This window comes from Coenobita brevimanus, chromosome 51, assembly GCF_032717465.1.
Source record: "Coenobita brevimanus isolate Jiangsu-jjx chromosome 51, ASM3271746v2, whole genome shotgun sequence".
Classification (NCBI taxonomy): domain Eukaryota; kingdom Metazoa; phylum Arthropoda; class Malacostraca; order Decapoda; family Coenobitidae; genus Coenobita; species Coenobita brevimanus.
Window position 1 is genome coordinate 36,577,483 of NC_137004.1, and position 26,070 is coordinate 36,603,552.

Genomic DNA, 26,070 nt, shown 5'->3' on the forward strand with positions numbered 1-26,070 from the left:
ACCTGCGTAATACTTTCTGATGTGACTGTACAGTATCTGTCCCTAAAGAATTAACTGTCACCATTCTGCATGGATTAATAACACCCAGCCTTCTGATACAACACCAGGGTTCTGTGGTCCTAATTTCCAACAAACATCAATCTAATGATAAGGTGTTTGATAAAATCAGAAGAGTTTAACAAAACTGGAAATTTACATAGACAATGAGAACACATATTACTGATTTACTTAACTTTTTCATAACTTACCTGGCAACAACACATTTATGTATATGGAAAAGCCTTTGTTACATCAGGGAATCCTAATCCCAGTGAATGTTTTCTGGCTTATTGAGAAATGCAGGAGTGTACCCAGGATTTCCAACAGGGAGGGAGGGGGTTAGTGTATTGTAAACAAGTCATACATATCATTCCATGAATATCCATCTTACCATTAAGATGAAAAAATGAAAACGTGGAAGGGATTTGAAGCTTTTATTACACATTATAGGAAAATGGAAAAAAAGAAAAAAAGAAAAGGATACTGTTCTTGCCAAGGGGGGTTCAGTTGACCCTTCGACTTCCCGTGGGTATGCTACTGCACTTTTGCCCAGACTAGTTTGCAAACTTAAGGATCTGTATAGTACAGCCTAGCAAACACTTCAGAATTGCACTGTAATTGACCTGGTAACTTTATAATCACTGTACATCATGAAAACATTGTTTACTCTTTCTGATAGAGCTGCCATACAATAAACCAAGGCTTACACATGCAAGCATGAAAAAGGCTGCAAAACTCTGATGATGATAATTAATGAATAAGCAAACTCAGATGGTGAATACTGAAAAACAAGGAAACATTTCAGAATATATTTCCATGAAAGTCATGTATTTCCTTTGAATTTCAAAGGAAAAATTATAAAGCACAAATGACACGTAACAGCATGTTTTAAATTTGTAACTGCAATTAAATGCTTAGGTAAATCCAATTGAGATATAGTCTAGGGAAATTCGATGGAGTTAAACATTCTTTGTTCAATTACATTGACTACACAACACATGTGATCTTGTTAATGTCTTAAAATAGCTCATCTTAGGTCAAAAAACTATATGAAAAATTAAGAACCAGCAGGTGTAGGGTAGCCAGCATTCATGTTCCGTCCATGAGTATATCCACTTAAAAAGGTCCAAACTCTTAGTTGCCACTTGAAAGGAAACTGTTCCACATTTATATAATGTTTTACTTGAGGTTTCATAAATCAATAATGGCTTAACTTTATCTTCAAGGGTGCCCTAAGAATCTGGGATAGTCCTGGTAGACAGCGGACGGCCACTTTCTGGGATACCCTTCAACCTCGCGCTCTTGAGGACATGCCAACCTGCCTTTCACCAAGCTCTGAGTAGATCAAACAACAAAAATCTACCTAGTCTACAATTTAAAAAATGTTTGTCTTATTCTAAGAGATACATACTTGAAGCAAGCTTAGGAAAAGGCAGGGGTGGAAAATGTTACAGAAAACTGCAGGCAGCAATACGACATACTGTACTTTTATGTAAACCATCAAATATGACATTTAATAAAAAGTTGTGGTCATTCTTGTACACCATTATACTGTAGTACCATAACTTGCGCTCACTTCATTTATGCCCAAATATTGAGACTAGATGACTTCATACACTGTTTTACCCTCATGCAATTTGGTTTCCAATCAATACTTGAGCAAAATCACACAACCAGGCGCAAAGGAGAACCAATGACGAGCATAATGACAGCAGGGAGATAGGTAGAGTTCCCCACCAGTCAGCCTGCCTGGCTGGTTACTGCTCTGACCTGCCTCTCCTCTCGCATGATGACGTTGGCAGCAGCAGCAGTGGCGGTGATGGTAGTGGTGATGACAGGACAGTTTTCAACATGAGAAGACACCAACATGTTTGGCTTACAATAGCATGCATTTAAATGCAGCAGCCCAGGACCCAAATTCAGTACCCTAGAAAAAAGGACCTTGATCACATAGCAGAGGTATGATGAAAGGCCCAGAGTAAAAAGTAGTAGACTGGGAATGATCCTAGAAATTCTTTGTAAGACCCATGAAATATTGCTACATTCAAACCCTTAAGCCTGAATTTTGATCAGAGTTGTTTTGATACATAAATTAAGAGTTGTGCAAGAATTACAGTAACCACCTTCTTCACTTCAAGGATTATAATAAAAAAGTCAATATTTGACCATACATGATACTGTAATGCATATAAGTACATGGAAACAGGAAAACTTTTCATCTATGCAACCGAGTCTATGAACTATTAAGTAGGAATTTTATCTAAGCTGGAAATGTCTGTTCATATCCAGATGACCTGCCTGGCTCATGTCATCTGACATTTTCAGCACAACAGTCATGCTCCTGTGGCCTGGAATCTGTGCAAGGTCTTCATGTCTAGTCCATAAGACACTCAGCAAAAAATAATCATTTGTACCATAATCTGGGCTGACTTTTGATGTGTTAAATTCAATCCATAGCAAATGAAATATGCTTATTACAGTTTTTTAAATTGAATCTATAGTCCATCAGCATTTGATGTCTTCTGGAGTTTTACTGTAAGTCATGAAAAACAGTAATTTTGATACAAATTTCATGGAAAAACATTATTTCCCATATTTTATCTGTTACTGAGATCTAAAATCATCCAGATATATAGTAACTACAAAATTTTCAAGAGCATGAACATCAATATTACATGCCTGTCACGCTGCAACAACAAGATCATGGCACCAGAGAGTGGAGGCAATGTAGGAATTGCTATCAACCAGAAATCTACAAAGATATCAAACTTCTCTCAAGCACTTGAAAAAGGCTTATTGTTACAAATATACAAATTCAAACAAAGCACAATTATAACCTGGGAGCTACTATTATCATTACAGACTCTTTGAAAAAAATGGTGAATGTAGGAAAGTAAACAAAAGCAAATGACTAGATGTCGAGGACTGGGCAGCCTGCAGGAGGCCACCACTTGGTCACACCATGAGCACCGGGCCACACACACCAGCCCTCCCCACGTGTAGGGTCATGTAGGTCACACTTGGCTCATAGCTCACACACATACTAAGCCGAAGGTTGCACAGGCAAGCCCTCCACGTGTGTAGGGTCAAGGGTAGCATTACAGTCACAGGTCACACACATACCAGGTCACAGGTCACAAATGCTAGTTCTTCCTACATGTATGGTCAGAGGGCACATTCACCCAGGTCAGAGATCACACATGCCAGTTCTCCCCATGTGTCAGGTCACATGACACACACCAGAAAATAGATCAGACATATTACCTTTCTCTACAGGTTAGGTGACGGGTACCAGGTCACTTCATGCTTCATCACATGTCAGATACACCACACAGCTCCATATACAGTTATACAGTATAGTGTCAGATACACTAGTACACTCCATTACAGGGCCACATATATCAGTTTATCCAACATACAGGTCAAATACACCCGTTCATCTTATATAGTCAGATATACCAGACCATCCCACATATAGTGCTGAACATTTGCAATCCCCTCATTTAGGATCACACACAAAGAACAGACATACAAATTTATCATCCATATAAGCCCAAATACCCAACATAGTAACCTAACTCAACATCCAAGATGACAGTACACTAGGGTACCTCACACCAGGAAAGATATTTATAAATTCTACTGACCTTACATTGTATACATGACCATTTGTGTTTCTGTATGCTGTCACTCATACAGATACCAAATACCTCACAAAAAAAATGAAGGGGAATATTAAGTTGAAAAACACTATGAAAAAAAGTGACAATTGTTAACAGTTACGGATAATTACTTACTATAATAACTGGTTAGTATCCTTTACAAATATGTCCCTGGATCACATCAGACACATCACTCAACCCACAAACAGACCCAGATACACCAACATATCACACAAAACATCCCATCCCAGGAAAAGGTTAATATATACCAATCCATCCTACATACCCTCAGATATACCAACCCATCTCACGTCTTTAGGTACACCAACCTATCTCGCCTAGGATCAAGTAAAACATTCCATCCCACAAAAAGGTGAAAAATGTACCAATCCATCCCACATACACACCCTCAGATACACCATCCCATCCCACGTGCAATAACAAGCACCCCAGGGCTACCCTACACGTGGGGCCAGGCCTAGTCATGCATATGGAAAGATAATGAGTGGGGTACATCTCTGAGAATCATGATTTTCTTTAATCTTTAAATGGTAATTCCTATACTTTAAGCTTACAGTGGATGTCCCACGCTGAAAATCATTAATGAAATGCAAAGTGACATAAACTTGGATAGGCATCTTACACAAGCTGAAGTACATTAGATACACCTATGGTGCCCAAGTCTGAAAGATACTGCACTGAACTCTGGAGAATCACTTTGTCACAATGTTGGATAAACTACCAAAATCCTCACAAGAAATTTCAGAGGCAACAATTGTAAACATTTAGTATCTTATATTAAAGAGCATTTATTAACAACCTCATATGCATTTCTTGTGCAGCTAACATATAAAAAATGCTCTTGGCAGGATATACATACGCTTTCACATCCACACTCATGTATGGTATATACATTTATATACAAACTCAATCTGTATATATTCATATGTATAATTATGTACATGTATATATACAGTAATATAGTTTGCATACAAATGGACTGCATAAATAAACTTTAATTTCATGCACTTGGATTTTGATGATTCAGCCAGCAGTGACTGCAACAAAAGGCGACAAAAGCATTTCTCTTAACAAGACATGATAGGAAGATGATGATGAGGCTCAACACAGACACACACATACAGCTCATTACTCAAGTACCTTAACACAAAATAAAGTAATCTCCACATTTGCAATCTCTCTCTCTCTCTCTCTGACAGAACAATCAGAAATTGTTGTGGCTTGGGTTAACTGATTCTTTATGTTAGGCAAATGTAAGATGCTGAGAAGAAATGCATTTCTAGCATTATTTCAGTAACATAATAATTTCTATTTATAGCATCTGATAACTTCACGAGTCAAAAATTGTGCACATTATCACTGGAGAATTGTTCAACAGAGAAGTTTTTTAATCTAAAATTATGCCACACATCTATTAATATATCTGGTAGCAATGGTACAATGGGAACATTCAATCTTCAAAACATAGGCAACCATCAAGAAATCCAGCATGTATCTGGCTTATCAAATGCTAGCCTGTGCACAGAGCAGTAGGAATAAGGATGACATTCTGCAGAACATATGGGATTAGAACAAGCACTTCTTTTGTTCACCACAATGCAGTTCTTCCCGACAATACTATACCACTTCAAGTCTCCAAGCACTTTGGTCCTTAGGAGATGGATGGCTTAGACGAGGCCTGAACAGTGGTGGGAGAGGGGGGAGGTCCTGAATGTTTCACACCCATGACGTTCCACAAAGGCTGAACTAACAACCATATATTTCACTCATTTCTGGAGGATAATACATTCTGTTCTCCCCAGAGTTCTACTTGGTACCCAGTGCAAAGGGTGAAGATGGGGAGCCTGAGCGGTGAAAGTGCATACACTGCCACTTGTGGTCCCGGCGCTGCCACACTCGCGTCTCCTCACTCTGCTGGGTGTGAGCCTGTCCATGCCTGTCAACAAAATATCTCATCATTATTAGATTTGCTAGAACACATGCATAACACCTATCCAACAACATGCATTATGAATACTGAATTCACAAAAGTACATACAACACATCTATCCAACAACACATGTCATCAATAATCAATTCACTGAAGCACATATATATATTCTATATAACATCTGACATTTCCAGTGATACATCTCATCAACAATTAATCTGCCAGAATAGACATACTATCTGACATTTAAAATTATGCAAACTACAACCATATCTGTAGGGACAAGAGGAAACAACATGGTAAAAGCCAAACCCATTTTACTTCAAGTGGCTTTATGCTGAGTGACAAGCCTAATGGTTTCCTATAACCATGTACACCATTTATGATACTGGATGGTTGCCATATAACCAAACAATGAGGTAATATGGAGCCTACTATGGTGCCTCTGTTCAATGGATGGAGACACACAAATGTTGCATTCATCCAGGAACCATACCTCCACACTTTTTCCAGCACCTCGCTGTGGTGAAGCGCTGTCCACTGCATAGGAACATCAGTTCACTAAATGGGATGGCCTTGCAAAGGCTGTTATTTGCCTGTGGTTGATGGGTCTGCTTGACCAGACTGACCAGGACTACTCAACAATAACAACAACTCCTTTCAAGGTGTAGGAACCTAAGGTCAGGCTACTTTTAGTCCAGTATACAGTATTTAAGAGTAGCTAATCAGCCTACTTCTCCTGGCTGCATCACATGATCAAAAATCCTCATTTCAACTCCTAGGGATCAAATCTATAGAAGGCCAGCAATATGAATCAAACATCCTATACCTACTGATATATATTTGCTTCATGATGTAAAAGACAACTATAATGTGTGAGAATGACTGGCTGTAAATGTTCTCTGACTGTACTGGTGCAAGAATGTGCAGACTTCATCACTCAAAGTTTGTGGCGCAAGCAACTTTATAAAACTGGGCAAAAAATTCACCTAACATTTCACATTGTCTACTTTTCACGTTTTCTCTGCTGGCCAATATTCTTGAGCTGAGACAGATTTGGTATGTTTCTTTGCCAGCATTTGATTCTCTTATATGAAGCATCTGGGAGAAAGTGATAAATACAGGTATGCCAAAAGTGTGAAGCAGGTGCTGGGGAATACTATTAGTAGGCAAAATTTTATCCCTAATTTACTTCATATAGCACAGAGGGGAAGAGATATGAATTAGGTCTTCCCTTAGTTCATGTTCTCAAATAGATCAAAGAATCTTTTCACTGCATTTATCTCCCCCAATAGACTATAGAATACTGGGTTAGGATGAAGACTATGATATTCAAACTTAGTAAAGAGCTCTATATTACTTGTGCATTACTGCAATGCAGTAACAAACACTCCTAAAGAGTAAATAGTAAATCACTGAAAACAATGTCAATGATATTCAAAGATAAAAAAAACCTACATGATGTGAGAAATATGATGAACAGAACGTGAGAAGTCAAGACAACTACGATGGTTGTGTACAAGGTGTACTCTAAGGAAAATTAAGTCACCTTTTTTGGGGACTCACAAAAAGGAGTAAGACATTGGTGATAAAGACAGATAATGAGATGGCTAATACTTTATCTGCAATTTATGAGAATAGGAGAAAGTTTCTTGATAATACAATCAGTTACAGCAATTCAGAATGAAAATTTTATTATCATTGTAAATTTTATAACCAGTTCCTATATCAACACAGGGAGGGGGATATCTTATCCATAGTACAGATCTCTGATTTTGGAGGATTATGAAGAAAATGAGGATGCCCCGGTTCAATCTACTACCTGTTGTATTACAAAGAGCTACACAACTGCTTGCAGTACAATTATTGGCTGATGTAACTATCACATCCCTAAAACTAGTATGAATTGTAAAAACAAAATTCCAGGATAAATTACAAAATGGATGATAACTTCATTAAAAAAAAAAGGTCAAAAGCAGTTCAAAATACTGTATATATAATTAAGCAACTTGGAAAACTATACATCCCATATTAATTACTAAGCACAAAATTTTTAAAGAAAAATAGAAAATGTATTAACCAAGAGCAGGGGCGCACCCAGGAATTTTCTAAGGGGGGGGGGGCCGTAGTGAGGTGAGGTCAGGTAATCCGATAATTACTGGGAGGTCATATGCAGGGTTTAGAGTCAGAGGGCTGCTGGGTCATGTGTTACTCTTTGTTTGTACTTGCCAGTTTTTCATGTTTTGCTGTTATCGAAATAAATATATATAAAATTTTAAAGGACCCATAGAGCTAAGGGGGGGCCCGGGCCAGGGCCCCCCCCCCCGGGTGCTCCCTTGAACAAGAGAATCATTCAAATAATCAGTGGTTCAAACAAGGAAAATATATGAGGATGGCCACACATCATGAAATAATTAGTATTCTTAAGTTTTTAACTAAGGGTATGGGTATTCTCATACTCATTCTCTAGGAGGCTACAGGTAGAGTACATATACTCTTAAGTATGGTAACAGAGAAATCCCTGTACCAGACATGCCTGCATCTTTCAAATCCTCATAGTACAGTCATGGGGTTAAATAAATCCCTTCAATACAAGAGGTCTCTCCAGACCAGTATACAATATACATTAAGTGTTTGATGATAAACAGAGTATACAGTGATAAGCTGTCATTGTACTGAAAGTCTTAGGAGATTCTTCCTCAACTCTAAAGTTAAAGTTGTCTATCAAAGGCTGAATAAACCTACCTGCCATAATTGTATGTACAGTACTAGTAATATATATATACAGTAATCCCTGTACTATCTGGATCCCCACTATCCAGACTCCCCACTATCCAGACTCCCCACTTACCAGACATTTTGGGCCCAGGAGTTTGTAACCCCCAAATCCCAAAAAACACAAAAAAATCCAAACAAATCCAAATTTCTTTTTTCCCCCCTAATTTGAACTCAGTGCACAGCGGACCAGCTGTGTTTTGGTGTGTAGTTCCACAGACATCAGCTAAAGTGCCCCTGCATCCTCCCCACTTCCTGCCTGTCATTCGTCTTGACACCATGGTCTGCCGAATGCTTGCTTTTGTGGTGGTGCCCTACCTCCTACAGGCTCTCGTGTTCCTCTCCTGCCTCTTCTTCATGTGTGTGATGATGGCCCAGCCACCCGAGAAAAGGAAGTGAGTGGTTTTGACTCTGGAGAAGAAAAGGTAGATATTGGACAAGGTGGACGCAGGATGGTCGACGTCACACATCCTCCATGAATTTAACCTGGCCCGCTCTACATTGTTTGATATCAAGAGATCCCGCAACAAATCCAGTACACGGCTGACTTCTCATCGAAGAACAAATGCAACATGGAGAAGAAGATGATGTTTACTCCCGGGTATGCAGAAATCAATCGCTCCACACTGATTTGGTATTGTCAACAATGTGCTGCTGGTGTGCTGGTGCATGGCACAGGGCTGAAGGCTGTTGCTGAGAAGCTTGCTGGGTTGCACAACATCCCAGACTTCAAAGCATCTGGGGGTTGGCTCTTCACTTTCAAGTTATGGCATGGCCTTACCAACTGTAAGGACCATGGTGAAGCTTTGGATGCCAACGAGGAGGGAGTAGAGAAGTTTTGGCAGAAGGTGAAGGGCTTGATTGACAGGGAGGGCCTCACTCTCGATCAAGTCTACAACGCTGATGAAACTGATATATTCTACAGCACTTTGCCAATGAACACTAGCCAAGGAGACGAAGAAGCATGTACCTGGCTGCAAGCTTTGCAAGCAACGAATATCTGCTTTGTGTTGTGCCAATGCTAATGGCATGCACCGGCTCCAGCCCATTATTGTTAGCCATGCAAAGCAGCCTCGGTGTCTTCGTGGGGTGATGGATGTCCTTCCTGTCATTTGGTACCATTCTGTGAAGGCTTGGTACACAGCCAAGATCTTCAAAGACTGGTTTCACCACCATCTTGCCAAGGTGGTCATCCAATACCAGATGAAGAAACTAGGAATCCTGTGCAACCAGGTAAAGCCCCTCCTGCGCATCTGTCTGACAAGGACTTGGTGGCTGAGAATGGCCACATTAGGTGCATGTTTTTGCCACCTACTTCGACTTCTCTCATCTAACCAATGGACCAAGAAGTGATCGTGGCAACGAAAAGGCTGTACCGTCGGAAGTTCCTGGACGAGGTGGTGGTTGTTCTCGAGGACGAGGACGAGCACAGGGAGGGACGGGACACACGAGGCCAGCGGACTTTGGAAAACCTTCACCGCTACATCATCAAGTCTGCCATCTACAACTGGGCCAGTGCATGGAAGGAAGTCCCAATCAAGACTCTGGAAAATGGTTGGTCTTGTCTGCTTCTCGGAGCCGATGTGGTGCACGATTTTCTAGGTTTGGACGTGGATGACTTCCACGCACGTCTTCATGTGCATGGAGAAGATGTTGATGTGGACAAAGTGCTTGAGTGGTCGGATGACGACGAGGGTGATCCTGGGTATCAGATCATGTCTGGTATCGAGATCGCATCTTCAGTTGCAGGTACAAGCACCCAGATTGAAGATTCCGACGAGGACAGCGATGATGATGCGGACTCCACTCAGTGTGCCACCGCTCCAGCCATCCCCAAGCTGAGCACACTCTGGGAGCATGTTGAGTTTGTTCTCAACTACCTGGAACACCCGGACTGCGACAGGGAGATAGGGCCCTTAGGACTTGTGGAGGAAGTGCATGCTTTCAGGCAGTGCATCATTAATCACCAAAATCGTCGTTCCTTGCCCACTGACAGTTTTTTCAGACCCATGACCCCCGCTGTGCCCAGCCCTGGCTCCATGCCACTGCCTCCCCAAGACATGCCTTCATTCTTCGAGCCACAGCCCAGCACGTCAGGCACAGTGGAGTTGCCACTGATGTCTTCAGAGTCGTCTGCAGTGGGTAGTCCATCAACACATACCAGCAATGCACCCATAAGCCACCTGCATCAGCTACTCTCAGACTCTGACAGTGAATAAACAGCAAGAACTCGCCACTAGACCACACAGGAATTTACAGTGTTGTGCAAAGAACAGTGTGCAATGTTAATAAATTAGAATTCAGAGTGCACAGACTTAAGTGCAGAGTGCAACACTGATTTCATTAAAGTACAATGGGGCACAAGTAAGAACAGAGTGTGCAGTGTTAAGAAAACAGAATTCAGAGTGCAAATGACTAAGTTCAGTGCAAGACTTGATTACTGCAGGTGCTTCAGGTACCTCCTTTTTACTGTCAGAACCTGAAAGGAGGTGAGTTATCCATCAAGATGGCCAGGGACTTGTTGTAAGTACCCAGAATATTTAATATTGTATTGTATTTTCCATACTTACTTCTAAAACCTCATTCTCTGGTTCCTTTGCATTTATTTCACTCTTTTATGTCCTTTACTGGTGTGAACAGAGTCATAAATAGGTGCTAAGCATGTCCAGTAGGAAGTTATATAGGTGTTTTTCTGAGTTAGGCCAGGTTAGGGTCCATAAGTACCAGTCAAGGAGCCAGGGACTTGTTGTAAGTACCCAGAATGTTTAATATTGTACTGTATTTTCCATATTCACCTCTAAAACCTCATTCTCTGGTTCCTTTGCATTTATTTCACTCTTTTATGTCCCTTATTGGTGTGAATAGGGTCTTAAATAGGTGCTATGTATGTCCAGTAGGGAGTTACGTAGGTGTTTTTCTGAGTTAGGCTAGGTTAGGGTCCATAAGTACCAGTCCAAGAGGCAGGGACCCACTATCTGGACAGACCCACTTTCCGGACATGCCTTTGGCTCTATTACATTGGATAGTGGGGGGATTACTGCAGATATATATATATATATATATATATATATATATATATATATATATATATATATATATATATAATGCCACTCAGGGATAAGTGAGGCTGGTCACTCATCTAAATGTCTGGACCAACTTGCCTAGCCCCAGGCTCCTATGCTCCTCAAAGAGTAAAGCAGGATTGGATGATATATATATATATATATATACTCAAACCTCGATTAAAGGGACTAAATGGGGAATCAACTTGTCCCTTACTTTAAAAAGTCCCTTACTTGAAAATGTCCATTGTTTTACCACATATAAAAACAATCTTATTATGATATGCAGTGACTATTTCAATCATCTTAGTTATTTATATGATTATGAATATTTTTTTATGGGTACTGTATAAAGAAACATATTAATGCATATAACCTAGACATTATGTATCATTAGAAAACAATAATGGCATGAAAATATGTTTTTGTTACACTTACCTTAAATTAATATGTACAGCTTTTTTAATGGTTCTGTCCATATGTCAGGTAGAATATGGAGTCCCTTAAATCCGAAATCCCTTAAACGGAGGTCTCTTAAATCTAGGGTTGAGTGTATATATATATATATATATATTTATATATATATATACAGTGCTCGTCAGAAGTATTGAGCGCCTATGGCAGGGTGCGCAATACTTTTGGCGAAAAAAGAATCACCCGTTTTTGGTACAGATGTTTGGGGCGCTAACATGACGTCACGGGAGCTTGAGGCCTTACTGCACGCTGGTTGGCTTCCACCTCAGTTGCCTAGGGGCTGCGTGAGAGAGAGGAAATCCGCTGCGTCTCCCTCTCTTATTGCGCCATTTTTTATCTAGTGTCCCGCAGTGTTTTGGCTTTCGCCACTTTGTTATGGCCCCTACCCGTGAACTTTAGAGTGAATCATATCACAGATCATTGCTCTAAAGGAGGCAGGTCACCCTATGAAAGACATTAGTGAAATGGTTGGTGTGGCTCGATCGACAGTGCATAGGTGGTGTGCCCGTTTTCGAGTGGAAAATAGTGATGACGTTCCCACAAAGAAACCGCGGTCTGGTAGGCCCAGGAAAACTTCCCCAAGTCTGTTAATGTTTTAAAATGTACAGTGGAGTCTAATCCTTGTGTGAGTGCAAGGAAAATTAAGGAGAGCAACCCGGAAGTGTTTGGTGAGGTTTCTGTGTACACGGTGTCTCGAAGAGTCCATGAACTTGGTTACACAAGTCACAGGCTTGTGAGAAAGCCTCTTCTTACACGTTACCAGCGACTTCGTAGGCTTGCCTTTGCTAACAAGTACCTTAACAAGGGTGAGGACCAATGGTTGTCAGTGCCGTGGTCTGATGAGGCAACGTTTAGTGTTACCTGTAACAGAGGAGCACGCGTGTACCAGCGCAAAGGTAGTGACCCGCTTGACCCCCATTATGTGGATAGCACAGTTAAACACCCAGATTCACTAATGGTATGGGGTTGTTTCTCTGTTAAAGGTTTGGGGAAGCTTGTTGTGCTTCCCAAGAACTGCAGAGTGAATCAGGACGTTTATCTGGAGCTTCTTTGCGATCATTTACCTGAGTTCTTCGAGCTCACAGGTGCACGAGTGTTTCAGCAGGACGGTGCACCTGCTCATAAAGCCAAATCGGTTACCAAATTAGCTTCGTGACTGCGAGGTATCATTCATGAAAGACTGGCCAGGAAATAGCCCAGACCTCAACCCGATAGAAAACCTCTGGTGCCTCGTAAAGAAGAATCTCCAAGGGAAGGACGTGAGCTCTCTGCCTAAGCTGGAAGCAGCCATTCATGACTCCCGGGACAAAATACCACTCCAGCACCTCAGGAACCTCACCCTTTCACTTCCATGATGTCTCAGGTCCGTGAAGAAGCGTAAAGGATTCCCTACCAAGCATTAAAGGTAAATAAAATGCATTATTTATATGTTTTTTTCAATGTTGAAAGGTTTGTTTTGTGGGAGGGACGTAGGGCGCTCGATACTTCTGACGAGCACTGTAGGCTACTGTATTTCCTCATTTTTCACGGTTTGGATGTTCCACCAAAACCTCGCGAATGTGAAACATCGAAGTGTGAAGTTAAGAATTAATGGGAAAAATAGAGGAGCATTCTGATGGGACACGTACCTACACTATCAGAAAGTACTATAACACCAAACAGGCCTTACCCAAAACTAAATGAAGAGTGTTTACTAGTGTTAAAACAGCATAACACAATTAACATGTACCTGAAAAGACATTAAAACAATTATAATGCACTGCAACACCAAAAATCCTTACCAGAAATGAAGTGAAGACTGGCTTGAGTGGCATGTGAAAGTGTGTTAAGGGTGGAAGGGCTAGTTCCGAATGTCACTAACCAAGGAAAAACTGCCACTTTTCACAAGATTATTTAATTTTCGACATCAAAGTCAGTCAACTAAGCCCTGGTCATTTTATATGCCCTCTTTGTCACTAAAAGGAAGGGAGAATTAAAACAACATTATTTTACTCACTGCTACCAGGAAGACAGGCTGTAATATAGTCGAACAGAATAAAAAATTGGGGGGCTGAGTCTACCATCTCTGTTTTGGGACTGTTATTATTCTTTCCTTCCTTAAATATCGTTAAGCTTTATTTTACATCCATTTCATGTATTTGTCCATCAAAACAAAAATAAACAGTGTTACGAGAAACATGTAATGAGTCTTCGTTAAGAAACAGTAGCATGACATGGCTGAAGATTGTACTGTACATTACGATCATGAACAATGACAAACTCACATGCGTCTACCGCCCCACTGGACCTGCTGTTTAATGATCATGGAATACTGTTACATAGAAAAATAGACAGTGCCTGACGGAGCATTGGTAAGCATCGTCTGCTGAGTGTCAGCTGCTAGCTGGAAGTGTCAAAATGCGGGAAAACTAGTGAAGTGTGAAACAATTCGGAAACTTTATTCTAGTGCGAAAAACGAGGCATCAACATAAAATGCATCGAAACATGAGGAAAGAGTGTGTATATAACATATATATATATATATATATATATATATATATATATATAATATATATATATATATATATATATATACATATATATATACACTGTATACAGTGGAGTCGCCTAATTCGCACATCTGTAAGCAACGGATTTGTAATCTGCGGTACTTTGCCCAACCAATCCCTATTTTTTTAATTCTGTGGAAAAAACTTGAAAAACGCGGTTCCTATGTTCCAAAGTGGCTCATTTCCGAGGAGATTTATAATATCCAGGCACCCATGATGTATTCCGTGGCTGCTAGCCAATCACAGACAACCTAGATCCGGCAGCCAATCACAACCTGGCCTTGATGGCAAATGTGCACGCTACAGCCACCGTGTTCTGTTTACCTCCTGTCCTGCCAACTGCCAACCACGTGTGTTCCCCCATGAGTTCTGAGTGCTACCTGGTCTTTATTTTGTCAAGGTTATCTCTCCCTGGGCTCTGTTATGGATGGCCCCAACCCCCCAAGGCGACGTTCGACCCAGATGGAGTAGAAGAAGAAGGCTCCTCTCAGTTAAATAAATGCATTGAATATTTCTAAGACTGTTTGTGTTTGCTGTTGGCTAGTTAGGTGTAGGTAGGGTGCTGTAGGGGGGCTCCACGAGGGTCCAGACTAAATATCCTTTTTTTCCATTGGTTTTTAACTTTGTAAACAATGAATTTTGTAATCCACAGGTAGGTACCAGTCTCTAATTGCCACGGATTAGGCGACTCCACTGTGTGTGTGTGTGTGTGTGTGTGTGTGTGTGTGTGTGTGTGTGTGTGCGTGTGTGTGTGTGTGTGTGTATTTACCTATTTGTATTTACCTATTTGTAGTATACAGGAATTGAGCAATGCTCGTGTTGTCCTGTCTCCATATCCACATTTATCAAGTCTACCTTTACACACATGAATGTTTTTCTCATGCACCACCTTTGTCTAAGTCGTTCCAAATATTTAAGAATATACCTAATTGTGATATACACGGAATGTACTATGCTCGTGGGTTTCCGTCGCTGTTTCTCAATAAGTCGAATTTAACTTTAAACTCGTTTAAGTTTTTAGACTGGACGATCTCTTTGTCCAGGCTATTCCATAAGTCTATACTTCTGTAAGGAAAGCTATATTTCTTGATATCCTTCAAGCAGCTTGACTTTTTCAATTTCATTCCATGTCCTCTTGTTGCTCTCTTATCCCATACAAACAGATCTTCTTTGTCAATTTTATCTACTCCCACCATGGTCCTGAACACCGCAATCATGTCTCCCCTCTTTCTCCTTTCCTCTAACGAAGGCAAATCCAGTTTTTCCAGCCTCTCTCTGTATGACAGGTCTGTCAGACTGGGGACCATCTTGGTTGCTGTTCTTTGTATTCTCTCAATCTTGTTTATATCTTTCTTTTTGTGTGGGGACCACACTACCGCTGCATATTCTAACCTGGGGCGGATCATGGCCACTATCAATTTTTTTCATCATTTCCTCAACCATATAATGAAATGCTACTCTTATGTTAGTCAAGAGCTTATAAGTCTCTCCAACTATCTTGTTAATGTGCTTTTCTGGTGACAAACTATCTTGGACCAGCACTCCCAAATCTTTCTCTTCTCTCCTTTTTGTGATTAATTCATTACCCAAAAAATAATTCAGTGATGGTCTCCTGGTACTTTTACCCATTTCCAATATTTTACATTTCTTTACATTAAATTTCATTTCCCACGTCCGGCTCCAATTGTGTATCCTATCCAAATCCTCCTGCAGTATTTTACAATCCTCCTCAACCTCTATCTTCCTCAAGATCTTTACATCATCAGCAAACAGACTCGCATAACTGTTCACTCCATCTACCATATCATTTACGTAAATCAGGAACATTACTGGCGCCAACACTGAGCCTTGAGGGACTCCACTTGTTACTTCCCTCCATCCAGACATCTTTTCCTTTATTACTGTCCTCATTTGTCTGTCTCTCAAAAAGTCTCTCATCCATTCCAGAAGTTTCCCCTTTAGTCCTCCTATGTATTCTAGTTTCCACATTAGTCTCTTATGAGGTACCTTGTCAAAGGCCTTCTCTAAGTCTAAGTACACACAATCCACCCAACCATCTCTCTCCTGTACCACATCAATTGCTCTTGAGTAAAAGCTCAACAAGTTTGAAACACATGACCTTCCACTTCTGAATCCAAACTGACATTCAGCCAAAATATTCATCTCTTCCAGATATTTTATCCATCTGTCTTTCAGATTCTCTCACACAATTTTGCGACCATGCTGGTTAGAGACACTGGTCTATAATTCAGGGGTTCTTCCCTGTTTCCTCCCTTGTAAATTGGTACCACATTTGCCCTCTTCCATTCTTTTGGCACTTTCCCCTCTTCCAGTGAGCATACAATTAAGCTGTGAATTTTATCCGCCAGTTGTTCTCTGCATTCCTTCAGTACCCAATTAGAAATTCCATCAGGTCCTGGGGCTTTCCTTACATCTTGAGTTTCCAGTAATTTATACACTTCCTGCACCTCCACTTTTATATCTTTCATCACCGGAACATTTCTAATCACTCCCTCCCCTTCCACAAGCTCCTTTTCTTTAGTGAAAACTGACTGGAAACGTTTGTTCATTATTTCTGCTTGCATTGCCGCATCCTTAAAGACCTCTCCATCTACTTTCAGCTTGGTGATTCCTTCCTTTTGTTTCAGTTTGCCATTAACAAATCTATAAAACAGTTTGGGTTCATCCTTGCATTTGTCAATTATACCTTTTTCAAAATTCCTTTCTTCTTCCCTACGTATTCTTGTGTATTCGTTTCTTGTTCTTTTATATTCTTCCTTTGTTCTGTCGTTACCTCTCTTTCTCCAATTGTTCCATGCCTTATCTCTCTTTTTTTTGGCTATCATACACCTTCTATTAAACCACTCCTTTTTCCTGTTTTCTTTCCCTCTTACTCTTGGTACAAATTTTTCCACTCCCAAATTATAGAGGTCTAGAAAGATATCCCACTTCCTCTGTATCTCTCTTGTTTCTCTGAATTTTCTCCAATCCGCATTTTCAAAAAAGTTTCTCAATCCTGTAAAATTTGCTTTGCCAAAGTTGTATCTTCCCTGTCTATGAAGCTCGTCTCTTGGCTCGACGTTTCCTATTAACATCTGGAACTCAATGACCACGTGATCACTTTTTCCCAAAGGACAGAGATATTCCAATGATTCTATTACATCGGGTTCTTTGGTGAACAGTAAATCTAACCTTGCTGGTGTGTCCTCACCTCGAAACCGTGTCTCTTCTTTGACCCACTGTGTCATCACATTATTCATTATTATATTTAATAACATAGTACCCCACGAATCCTCGCCGCCTCCCGAGTACCATTCCTCCCAGTTCACCTCTTTACAATTAAAGTCACCCACCAAAATTATATTATTGCTTTTCTCAATTATTTTTTGCAAGTAGCTAGCCATATCTGACAACATCTCATGGTATTCGTCATCCTTCCATGCTCTCGTCTTTGGGGGAACATACACTACCGCCATATCTCTCTTAACATTCTCTCCAGTTTCTAATTTCATATATATCACTTCAGCCCTGCCTTCTCCCATTTCCACAGTATCTACATTTATGTTGTTCTTCACTGCTATCATCACTCCTCCTCCCTTTTTTCTTTTCTGTCTTTTTCTCCACAGTTTGTATTTACCATCTCCCAAATGAACATCAATATCTTCTCTTAATTTGGTCTCTACAAAGCACATGACATCAGGTTCATGTTCTCTCAAGAAATCATTAATTTCGATCCTTGTCGATATGAAACCATCAACATTAGTATATATCACCTTCAAATTATTTTTGACATTATTAATACCCTCTTCTCTCCTACTCTCTGTCCGTACCACTTCCTCAACTTCTGATCTTTCACAACCATCCCCCCTAGTTTCCTTCACTTCTATTTCCTTAAATACCATTTCCTTACTTTCACATCCAATACTCTCCAAAAAAAGTATTACGTTCTTCCTCTGTCCTCTTATCATTTTTTCCTTTACTTCTTCCTTTAATGATTTTAAAACTTCTCTTTCTTCTTCATTCAGATCTTTTCTTATTATAATATTTTCCATCCCCGCCTCTTTGCTTAATTTCCAGGTCACTTTAAGTATCTCATTTATTACACTTTCTGATGTAAACTTGACTCTCATTGGTCTTGTTTCCCCTTTCTTATAAGGCCCTATCCTCCTTACTTCCTCAATTTCTTTTACCCACTTGTCTCCTTCGGGGTCAATCTTGCCTAATATTCCTCTCACCATGTTCGTGTCTCTCTCGAGTCTTGCGAACCTAACCTTTTCTTCCTCTTCCCTGTTTCCAAATACTACCACACATCTGTTCCTTTCTACAGTTTCTCTCACTATTTTCTCTTTTTTCTTCAGTATTTTCACTACATTTTCTTCCATTTCTTTCTTGTTCATTTCCCTTTCTTCCTGGATGATCTCTCTTAAGCTGACCACTTCTTTCTGTTCTTCTTCTACGTGTGCCCACTTTGCCTTGTGTTCTTCTAGTACATTACTCACCTTCTCCGTTTTATTAGTACTCTCTTCAAGTTTCCTCCTCAGTTCAACATTTTCCCTCTTCAAATTCTTAATCTCTTCATTGGCTGTTTCGTTGGACTGGATTAGACTCTGTATGGTGGTTTCCGTATTTCCTGACACATCCTTTATCACTAGATTCTCTACTTTTTTTCGAGTTCACTAATCCTCATAATTAATGTTTTCACCAGGTCCATGACATTAGTATTAGCATCAAATCCTTGAAATTCCATTCCCTCATTGTTTACATTTCGGCCATCTTTAATGTACCGGTAAAGTACCTAAACAGCTGTTACCGAATAAGCCACAAACATTCATGTATACTACTGCCAACAAATCTTTACATTTTTGGTAGTCTACCAACTTTCATTATTTTAAATTTAAAGAAAGACCCTAGGAGACAGGACAGACAAAATTCCTGAAACTACTCAAGGTATATATATACATATATATATATATATATATATATATATATATATATATATATATATATATATATATAGTGTATATATATATATATATATATATATATATATATATATATACTATACCGGTATATATATAAATATAAATATATAATGTCTATATATATATATATATATATATATATATATATATATATATATATATATATATATATATATATATATATCTATATATATGTATATATATATATATATATATATATATATATATATATATATATATATATATATATATATATATATATATATATATATATATACAGTAACCCCTCCAATATCCGGATCAATAGAGCCATCGGTAGGTTCGGATATTGGTTTTGTCCGGATATTGGGCCCCAGCTTATGGACTTGTACTTACGGACCCTAACACAGAGAAACACCTATACAACTCCCTCCGGACATGCATAGCACCTATTTAACACCCAAATCACACCAATAAGGCACATAAATGACTGAAATAAATGCAATAGAAACATAAAATGTGGGTTTAGAAGTATGTTCATACATTAATAAACATTCTGGTACTTATGGACTCTAACCGAACCTAACCTAACCGAACCTAACCGAACTCTGAAAAACACATTCCTACTGCACATGCATGAGGTAAGTTTAGTATGGAAAGAAGTACAGTATGACACTTTCTGGTAAGTATAGTATGGGGAAAAATACAATATGAAACATTCTGGTAAATATAGTATGGGAAATAGTACAACATGAAACATTTTGGCTACTTACAGCAAGTCCCTGGCCACCTCAATGAATAACCGCCTCCTCTCGGACTCTGACAGTAAGAACGATTTCCTGAAGCACTTGCAGTACACCTTTCCTGAAGTCTTGCACTGAACTTAGTCAATAACACACAGAAGTCCGTTCTTTTCACAGTGTTCACTTTAGTCCAAATAATGTTCCATTAAATTTAAGTGTTGCACATTAACTTTTCCCAAGTTTTTTTAAGTTTCCAAAGCCAAAACAAAGAAGGTTAGTTACGTTAAATTTCTTTTCTACTTAGTCTTTTCTCCCAACTTGAAAACCTTAACACAACACACCGTTTTTTTCACTGCACAACACTCAAAATTCCCGTGTGGTCTAGTGGAGAAGTTCTTGCTGTTTATTCACTGTCAGAGCCCGAGAGTATCACTGGCAGGCGTCCAAGGGGTGCATCGGTGGGTAGTGGTGATGGCGTACCGACTACAGAAGACTCTGAAGACAGCCGCAAACTCACGTCGAGCGGTGACTCCACTGTAGCTGATGTGCTGGGCTGTGGCTCGGAGCATGAGGGCCTGTCTTGGGGAGGCAACGGAGTGGAACCAGGGCTTGGCACAGCGGGGGTCACGGGCCTGAAAAAACTGTCAATCGTTGACTGACGCAAGGACCGACGATTCTGGCGATTGATGATGCGCTGCCGGAAAGCACGCACTTCCTCCACGAGTCCCAAGGGCCCCATCTCCCTGTCGCAGTCCGGGTGTTCCAGGTAGTCTAGGACGAACTCTAGATGTTCCCGGAGTGCGCTCAGCTTGGGGATGGCTGGAGTAGTGTCCTGCTGGGCGGAGTCTGCATCATCATCGCCTTCGTCGTCGGAATCTTCAAGTTCGGGACTGACACCAGCAACCGAAGACGCGATCTCGATATCAGACAACATCTGATACCCAGGATCGCCCTCGTCGTCGTCCAACCACTCACGAACATTGTCCACATCAACATCGTCGCCGTGCGTACGTAGCCATGCATGGAAGTCATCCACGTCAAACCCTAGGAAATCGTACTCCACATCTGTTCCGAGAAGCAGACGAGACCAACCATTTTCAAGAGTTTTCACAGGGACTTCCTTCCATGCACTAGCCCAGTTGTACAGCGCAGACTTGATGTTGTAGCGGCGAAGGTTTTCCAAAGTCCGCTTGCCTCGAGTGTCACGTCCTTCCCTGCGCTCGTCCTCGTCCTCGAGAACCACCATCACCTCGTCCAGGAACTTCCGACGGTACAGGCGCTTTGTTGCCACGATCACTCCTTGGTCCATTGGTTGAATGAGAGCAGTCGTATTAGGTGGCAGAAACATGCACCTAATACGGCCATTCTCAGCAACCAAGTCCTTGTCGCACGGGTGGGCAGGTGCATTGTCGAGGAGAAGGAGAGCCTTTACCTGGTCGCAAGGAATTCCCAGTGTCTTCGTCTGGTAATGTATGACCTCCTTGACGAAGTGATGGTGAAACCAGTCTTTGAAAATCACAGCTGTGAACCATGCTTTCAAAGAATGGTACCATACGACAGGAAGGACATCCATCACCCCACGAAGGCACCGAGGCTGCTTTGCACGGCCAATAATAACGGGCTTAAGCCGGTGCATGCCGTTAGCATTGGCACAACACAAAGCAGATATCCGTTCCTTAGAAAGCTTGCGGCCAGGTACACGCTTCTCCATCTCATCGGCGAGAGTGTTCGTTGGCACTGAGCGATAGAATAGGCCAGTTTCGTCAGCGTTATAGACTTGACCGAGAGTGAGGCCCTCCCTGTCGATCAAGCCTTTCACCTTGTGCCGAAACTCGTCCACTCCATCCTCGTTAGCGTCCAATGCTTCGCCATGTGCTTTACAGTTAGTAAGGCCATGTCGCAACTTGAACGCGAAGAGCCAACCCTCGGATGCCTTGAAGTCTAGGGCATCGTGAAGCCTTGCAAACTTCTCAGCAGCAGCCTTCAGCTCCGTTCCACGTACCATCACACCAGCTGCACGTTGCTGTCGATACCAAATCAACGTGGAGCGGTCGATCTCTGCATACTTGGGGGTAAACATAACCTTCCTCTCCACGTTGCGTTTGCTTCTCGACGAGAAGTCAGCCGTGTACTGCATGAGCTTGTCTCGGGAACGCTTGATATCGAACAAAGTCGACCGGGCCAGGTTGAACTCGCGGAGAATGCGAGAGGAAGACCAACCCGCATCAACCTTCTCCAATATCTCCCGTTTCTTCTCCAGAGTCAACACCACTCTCTTCCTTTTCTCAGGAGGCGGGGCCATCATCACACACACTAAGAGTAGGGCAGAGAGCAGCAGGAGGCCTTGCAGCAAGTACGGCACCACCACAAAAGCGAGCACATGGGCAGCCATGGCGAAGAGCGTAGGTCTTGTCGCGGTAAGAGACAGGCGGGAAGTGGGGAGGATGCAGCGGCGCTCTATCGGACGTCAGAGGAATGACGAACCAAAACAATGCTCTCACGCGGCGCGCGCGGCAAGTTCAAATTACGGACGGCAAAAAATCGATTTTTTTTCCAATTTTTTTGGATTTTCGGACCATTTTGGGAATGTTTGATCCCAGGACGATAAGGTTCGGTTAGTGGGGATGTTCAGATATTGGGCGTCCGGATATTAGAGTGATTACTGTATATATATATATATATATATATATATATATATATATATATATATATATATATATACAGCAACAGCATGGAGTGTATGGATACAGATGGGGTAGTGGAAAGGATATGCGAGTGAAAAGGTGGTGTGATAGGTAAAGAAGCTGGTAGATAGGTGGGGTAAATGTATGTGAAGACAGGTATGGAAGTTGAAGCTGGGGAAAGGTGAGGGAAAACAAAAAGTATATGTGAGAGTCTGAAGGTGGGAGGTATGTGAGAGTTTGAAGATGGGAGGTATGGTAGGCTAAGAAATGGGTAAATGTGTGTGTGGTGTATAAAGTAAAACTATCTATCTATCTATCTATTGCCAGACGCCATAATCCCGCGGGGTGGCCATTTGACTCTGAGTTATTTGTTTTACATGGAGGGGCACTAACCCTCCACCAACCCACTTGACATGTAGGGAGCACATATGGTTTGGTTATATGGTTACCACCCAGCGTTGTAAATGGTTTCTTGGCTTACAGGAAACCATTTGGCTTCTCACTCAATGTAAAGCCACCTGTAACGGAAAGAAAAGCAATAAGTAGTGACAGGAAAGATAGGAGAAATAGGAAGAGAGGAGGGCAGGCACAGAAAAAGAATGATAAGGGCTAAGGAAGAAGTAGGCAGCACTACATCAAGTAAAACTGAATGTTGAAAATTATGCAGGAGACTGAAAATCAGTTGCGGTAGGCTGTAGTGGAGGTGGATGGGTATGGTAAATATCAGGTATGGAAAAAGGCTAGGGACTGACACAGAGTTGATGGACTGAATTATGTACAGTGGAGCTCATAACTGGTTTGGCATCCATTTTTCAAACTTATATATATATACAGAAAGATAGATAGATAGATAGATAGACAGATATAGATACAGATATATATAGATATAGATATATAGATATACACAGATATAGCTATACATATATGAGGCCATTAGAGGGAAAACCAGATAAGCACCAAAAAAAGAAAACAGAAAAAAACGCTGTTAAAGTTTGTGTACTTTAAATATGACATAACTTTTCAACCAAAGAAGATAATCTGCTCTTGTTTTTTTTTCTCCATGTAGCCTAATTCATCTACTTTTCCGTAATGATACTCAGACGTTGATAATTAGTGGTATTTTAAATGAAAAAATTCAATAACATCTTCTTTCTCCTCTTGTTAGACAACAATCGACGACAAAGTAGCAGTACTTTTACCCATAATATGTGTTATTGTAGGACAGCTATAAGATATTGAGACTGAAAATATGTCAGTAGGTAAGTAAGGACATGTGCCTATATGGTGGTGTCATAAAAAAAAGCTTGGTGGTATGCATCGAGCCACGCGATTGGCGCATCTTGCAGCCACCTCCTGCTGTGTGGCGCTCGCCTGGTTTTCCCTCCCACTCTTAGCCTCACATACATGCAGCTTACAATAAGTGCGCGTTTTGACATAAATGTTATGGTAAAATCGCCTTAACTCAAGTAGGAAAACCGGACATGATGTTGGTTTCCAAGGATGCAGTACTTGGGAGAAGAAAATACTAAGCCAAAATGGACCTAATGGTAATGTCATGGAGTGGTTGGCTATCAACAGCAGTATGGTCGTTCACAGCCCTTTAAAAATCATAATTTTCAACCATCTTAGGGACATCTTTATCACTTAAACCCTTGCTGTAGTGGTAGAAGAGGATTTGGGGAATAAAGTGGTACTGTATATGTAACCCCGTTTCTGGCCAGGGTGGCACTTACTGGGTTTCCCTCCAAGCGCCTCATATATAACGCATATAGGTATATATATATATATATATATATACTGTATATATGTACCGGTATATATCTATTGCAAGACACCTTAATTCCTTATACAGGGTGGGCACAAACAAATCGCCTCCATGTCAACCTGTCCCCCGCCATTTATATATATATATATATATATATATATATATATATATATATATATATATATATATATATATATATATATATATATATATATATATATATATATATATATATATATATATATATATATATATATATATATATATATATATATATATATATGTATACTGCTAGATGCCTCAATCTTGTAAGAGGTGGTCACAAACAATTACCTCCATGTCGCCCTGTCCCCTGCCATTTTCACTGCACTGCATCCAGCTCACACCCCCCTCTCTCATATACCTCTTCATTCCATCCCTCCATCTCATTCTTGGCCTCCCCCTTCCTCCCCCCCTCCAACTCACTCACATACACTCTCCTCATTAGTCTCTCCACTCTCCATCCTCTCTACATGGCCAAACAAACTCAGTGTATTTCTACTAAAAGTTTCTATCACATCCACATCCACACCACAATGCTCTTTAATTTCTTCATTTGTCAGACTGTCTCTCCAAGTAATTCCACATGCTACTTTTAAATAACTCATTTCCAATGCTCTCACTCTTGACTTGTGTCCTTCCAGCAAGGTACAATCTTCACTTCCACATGTTAGAGTTGGTATCACAACACCGTCGTGCAGCAACTTTTTTACTTCTATGCTCAATTCCCTGTTCCTTATCACTGCTTTCAAAGAACCAGTAACCTTTTATCCTTGTTGTACCCTTTCAAGAACTTCACCCTCCAACCTTCCATCCTCGCTCATCACACTACCCAAGTACTTAAATGCACTCACATCTTCCATTTCCTCATCATCCAACCTCACTGTGCACCCAGTCACTTCATTTCTCTCAAAGACCATAATTTTTTTTTTCTCTACATTCATCTTTAGATTCTGTTTCTAATACACTCTCCCAAACTCATTCACCAAGCTTTGCAGTTCCCCTTTGTCTTCACTTAACAATACAGTATCATCTGCAAACAACAGTACAGGGAGTTTCCAAACATTGCCGTCTCTCATTATGGGTACTCCAAAATCCACTGCCATACCTTGAATCTCTTTTATATCTCCATCCGTATACAGACTGAACAACTATGGAGACATGACACATTCCTTTTTCAACTCAATATTCAGACAGAAAAATTCACTCAGTTCACTTTGCACATGTACTGCAGCCTTAGCACCCTCATACATACTCTTCATGGCATTCAACAACTTCTCGATTACTCCTTATATTCTTAATATTTTCCACATTCCTTGTCTATCCACCCTGTCATAAGCTCTCTCCAAATTCATGAAGGCTGCAT

General features: G+C 40.6%; 1 protein-coding gene across 8 annotated transcripts in view; it reads right to left on the reverse strand.

Moving 5' to 3' along the window:
• Positions 1-465: 465 nt before the first annotated feature.
• CaMKII (Calcium/calmodulin-dependent protein kinase II) overlaps positions 466-26,070 on the reverse strand; it is a 491,893-nt gene continuing 466,288 nt past the window's right edge. For all 8 annotated transcript variants that reach the window (XM_080272799.1, XM_080272794.1, XM_080272798.1 and 5 more), the window contains one exon: positions 466-5,658. In XM_080272799.1, the coding sequence (XP_080128925.1) occupies positions 5,529-5,658 (130 nt within the window). In that variant the 3' untranslated portion in view covers positions 466-5,528. The remainder of the gene's footprint in view (positions 5,659-26,070) is intronic.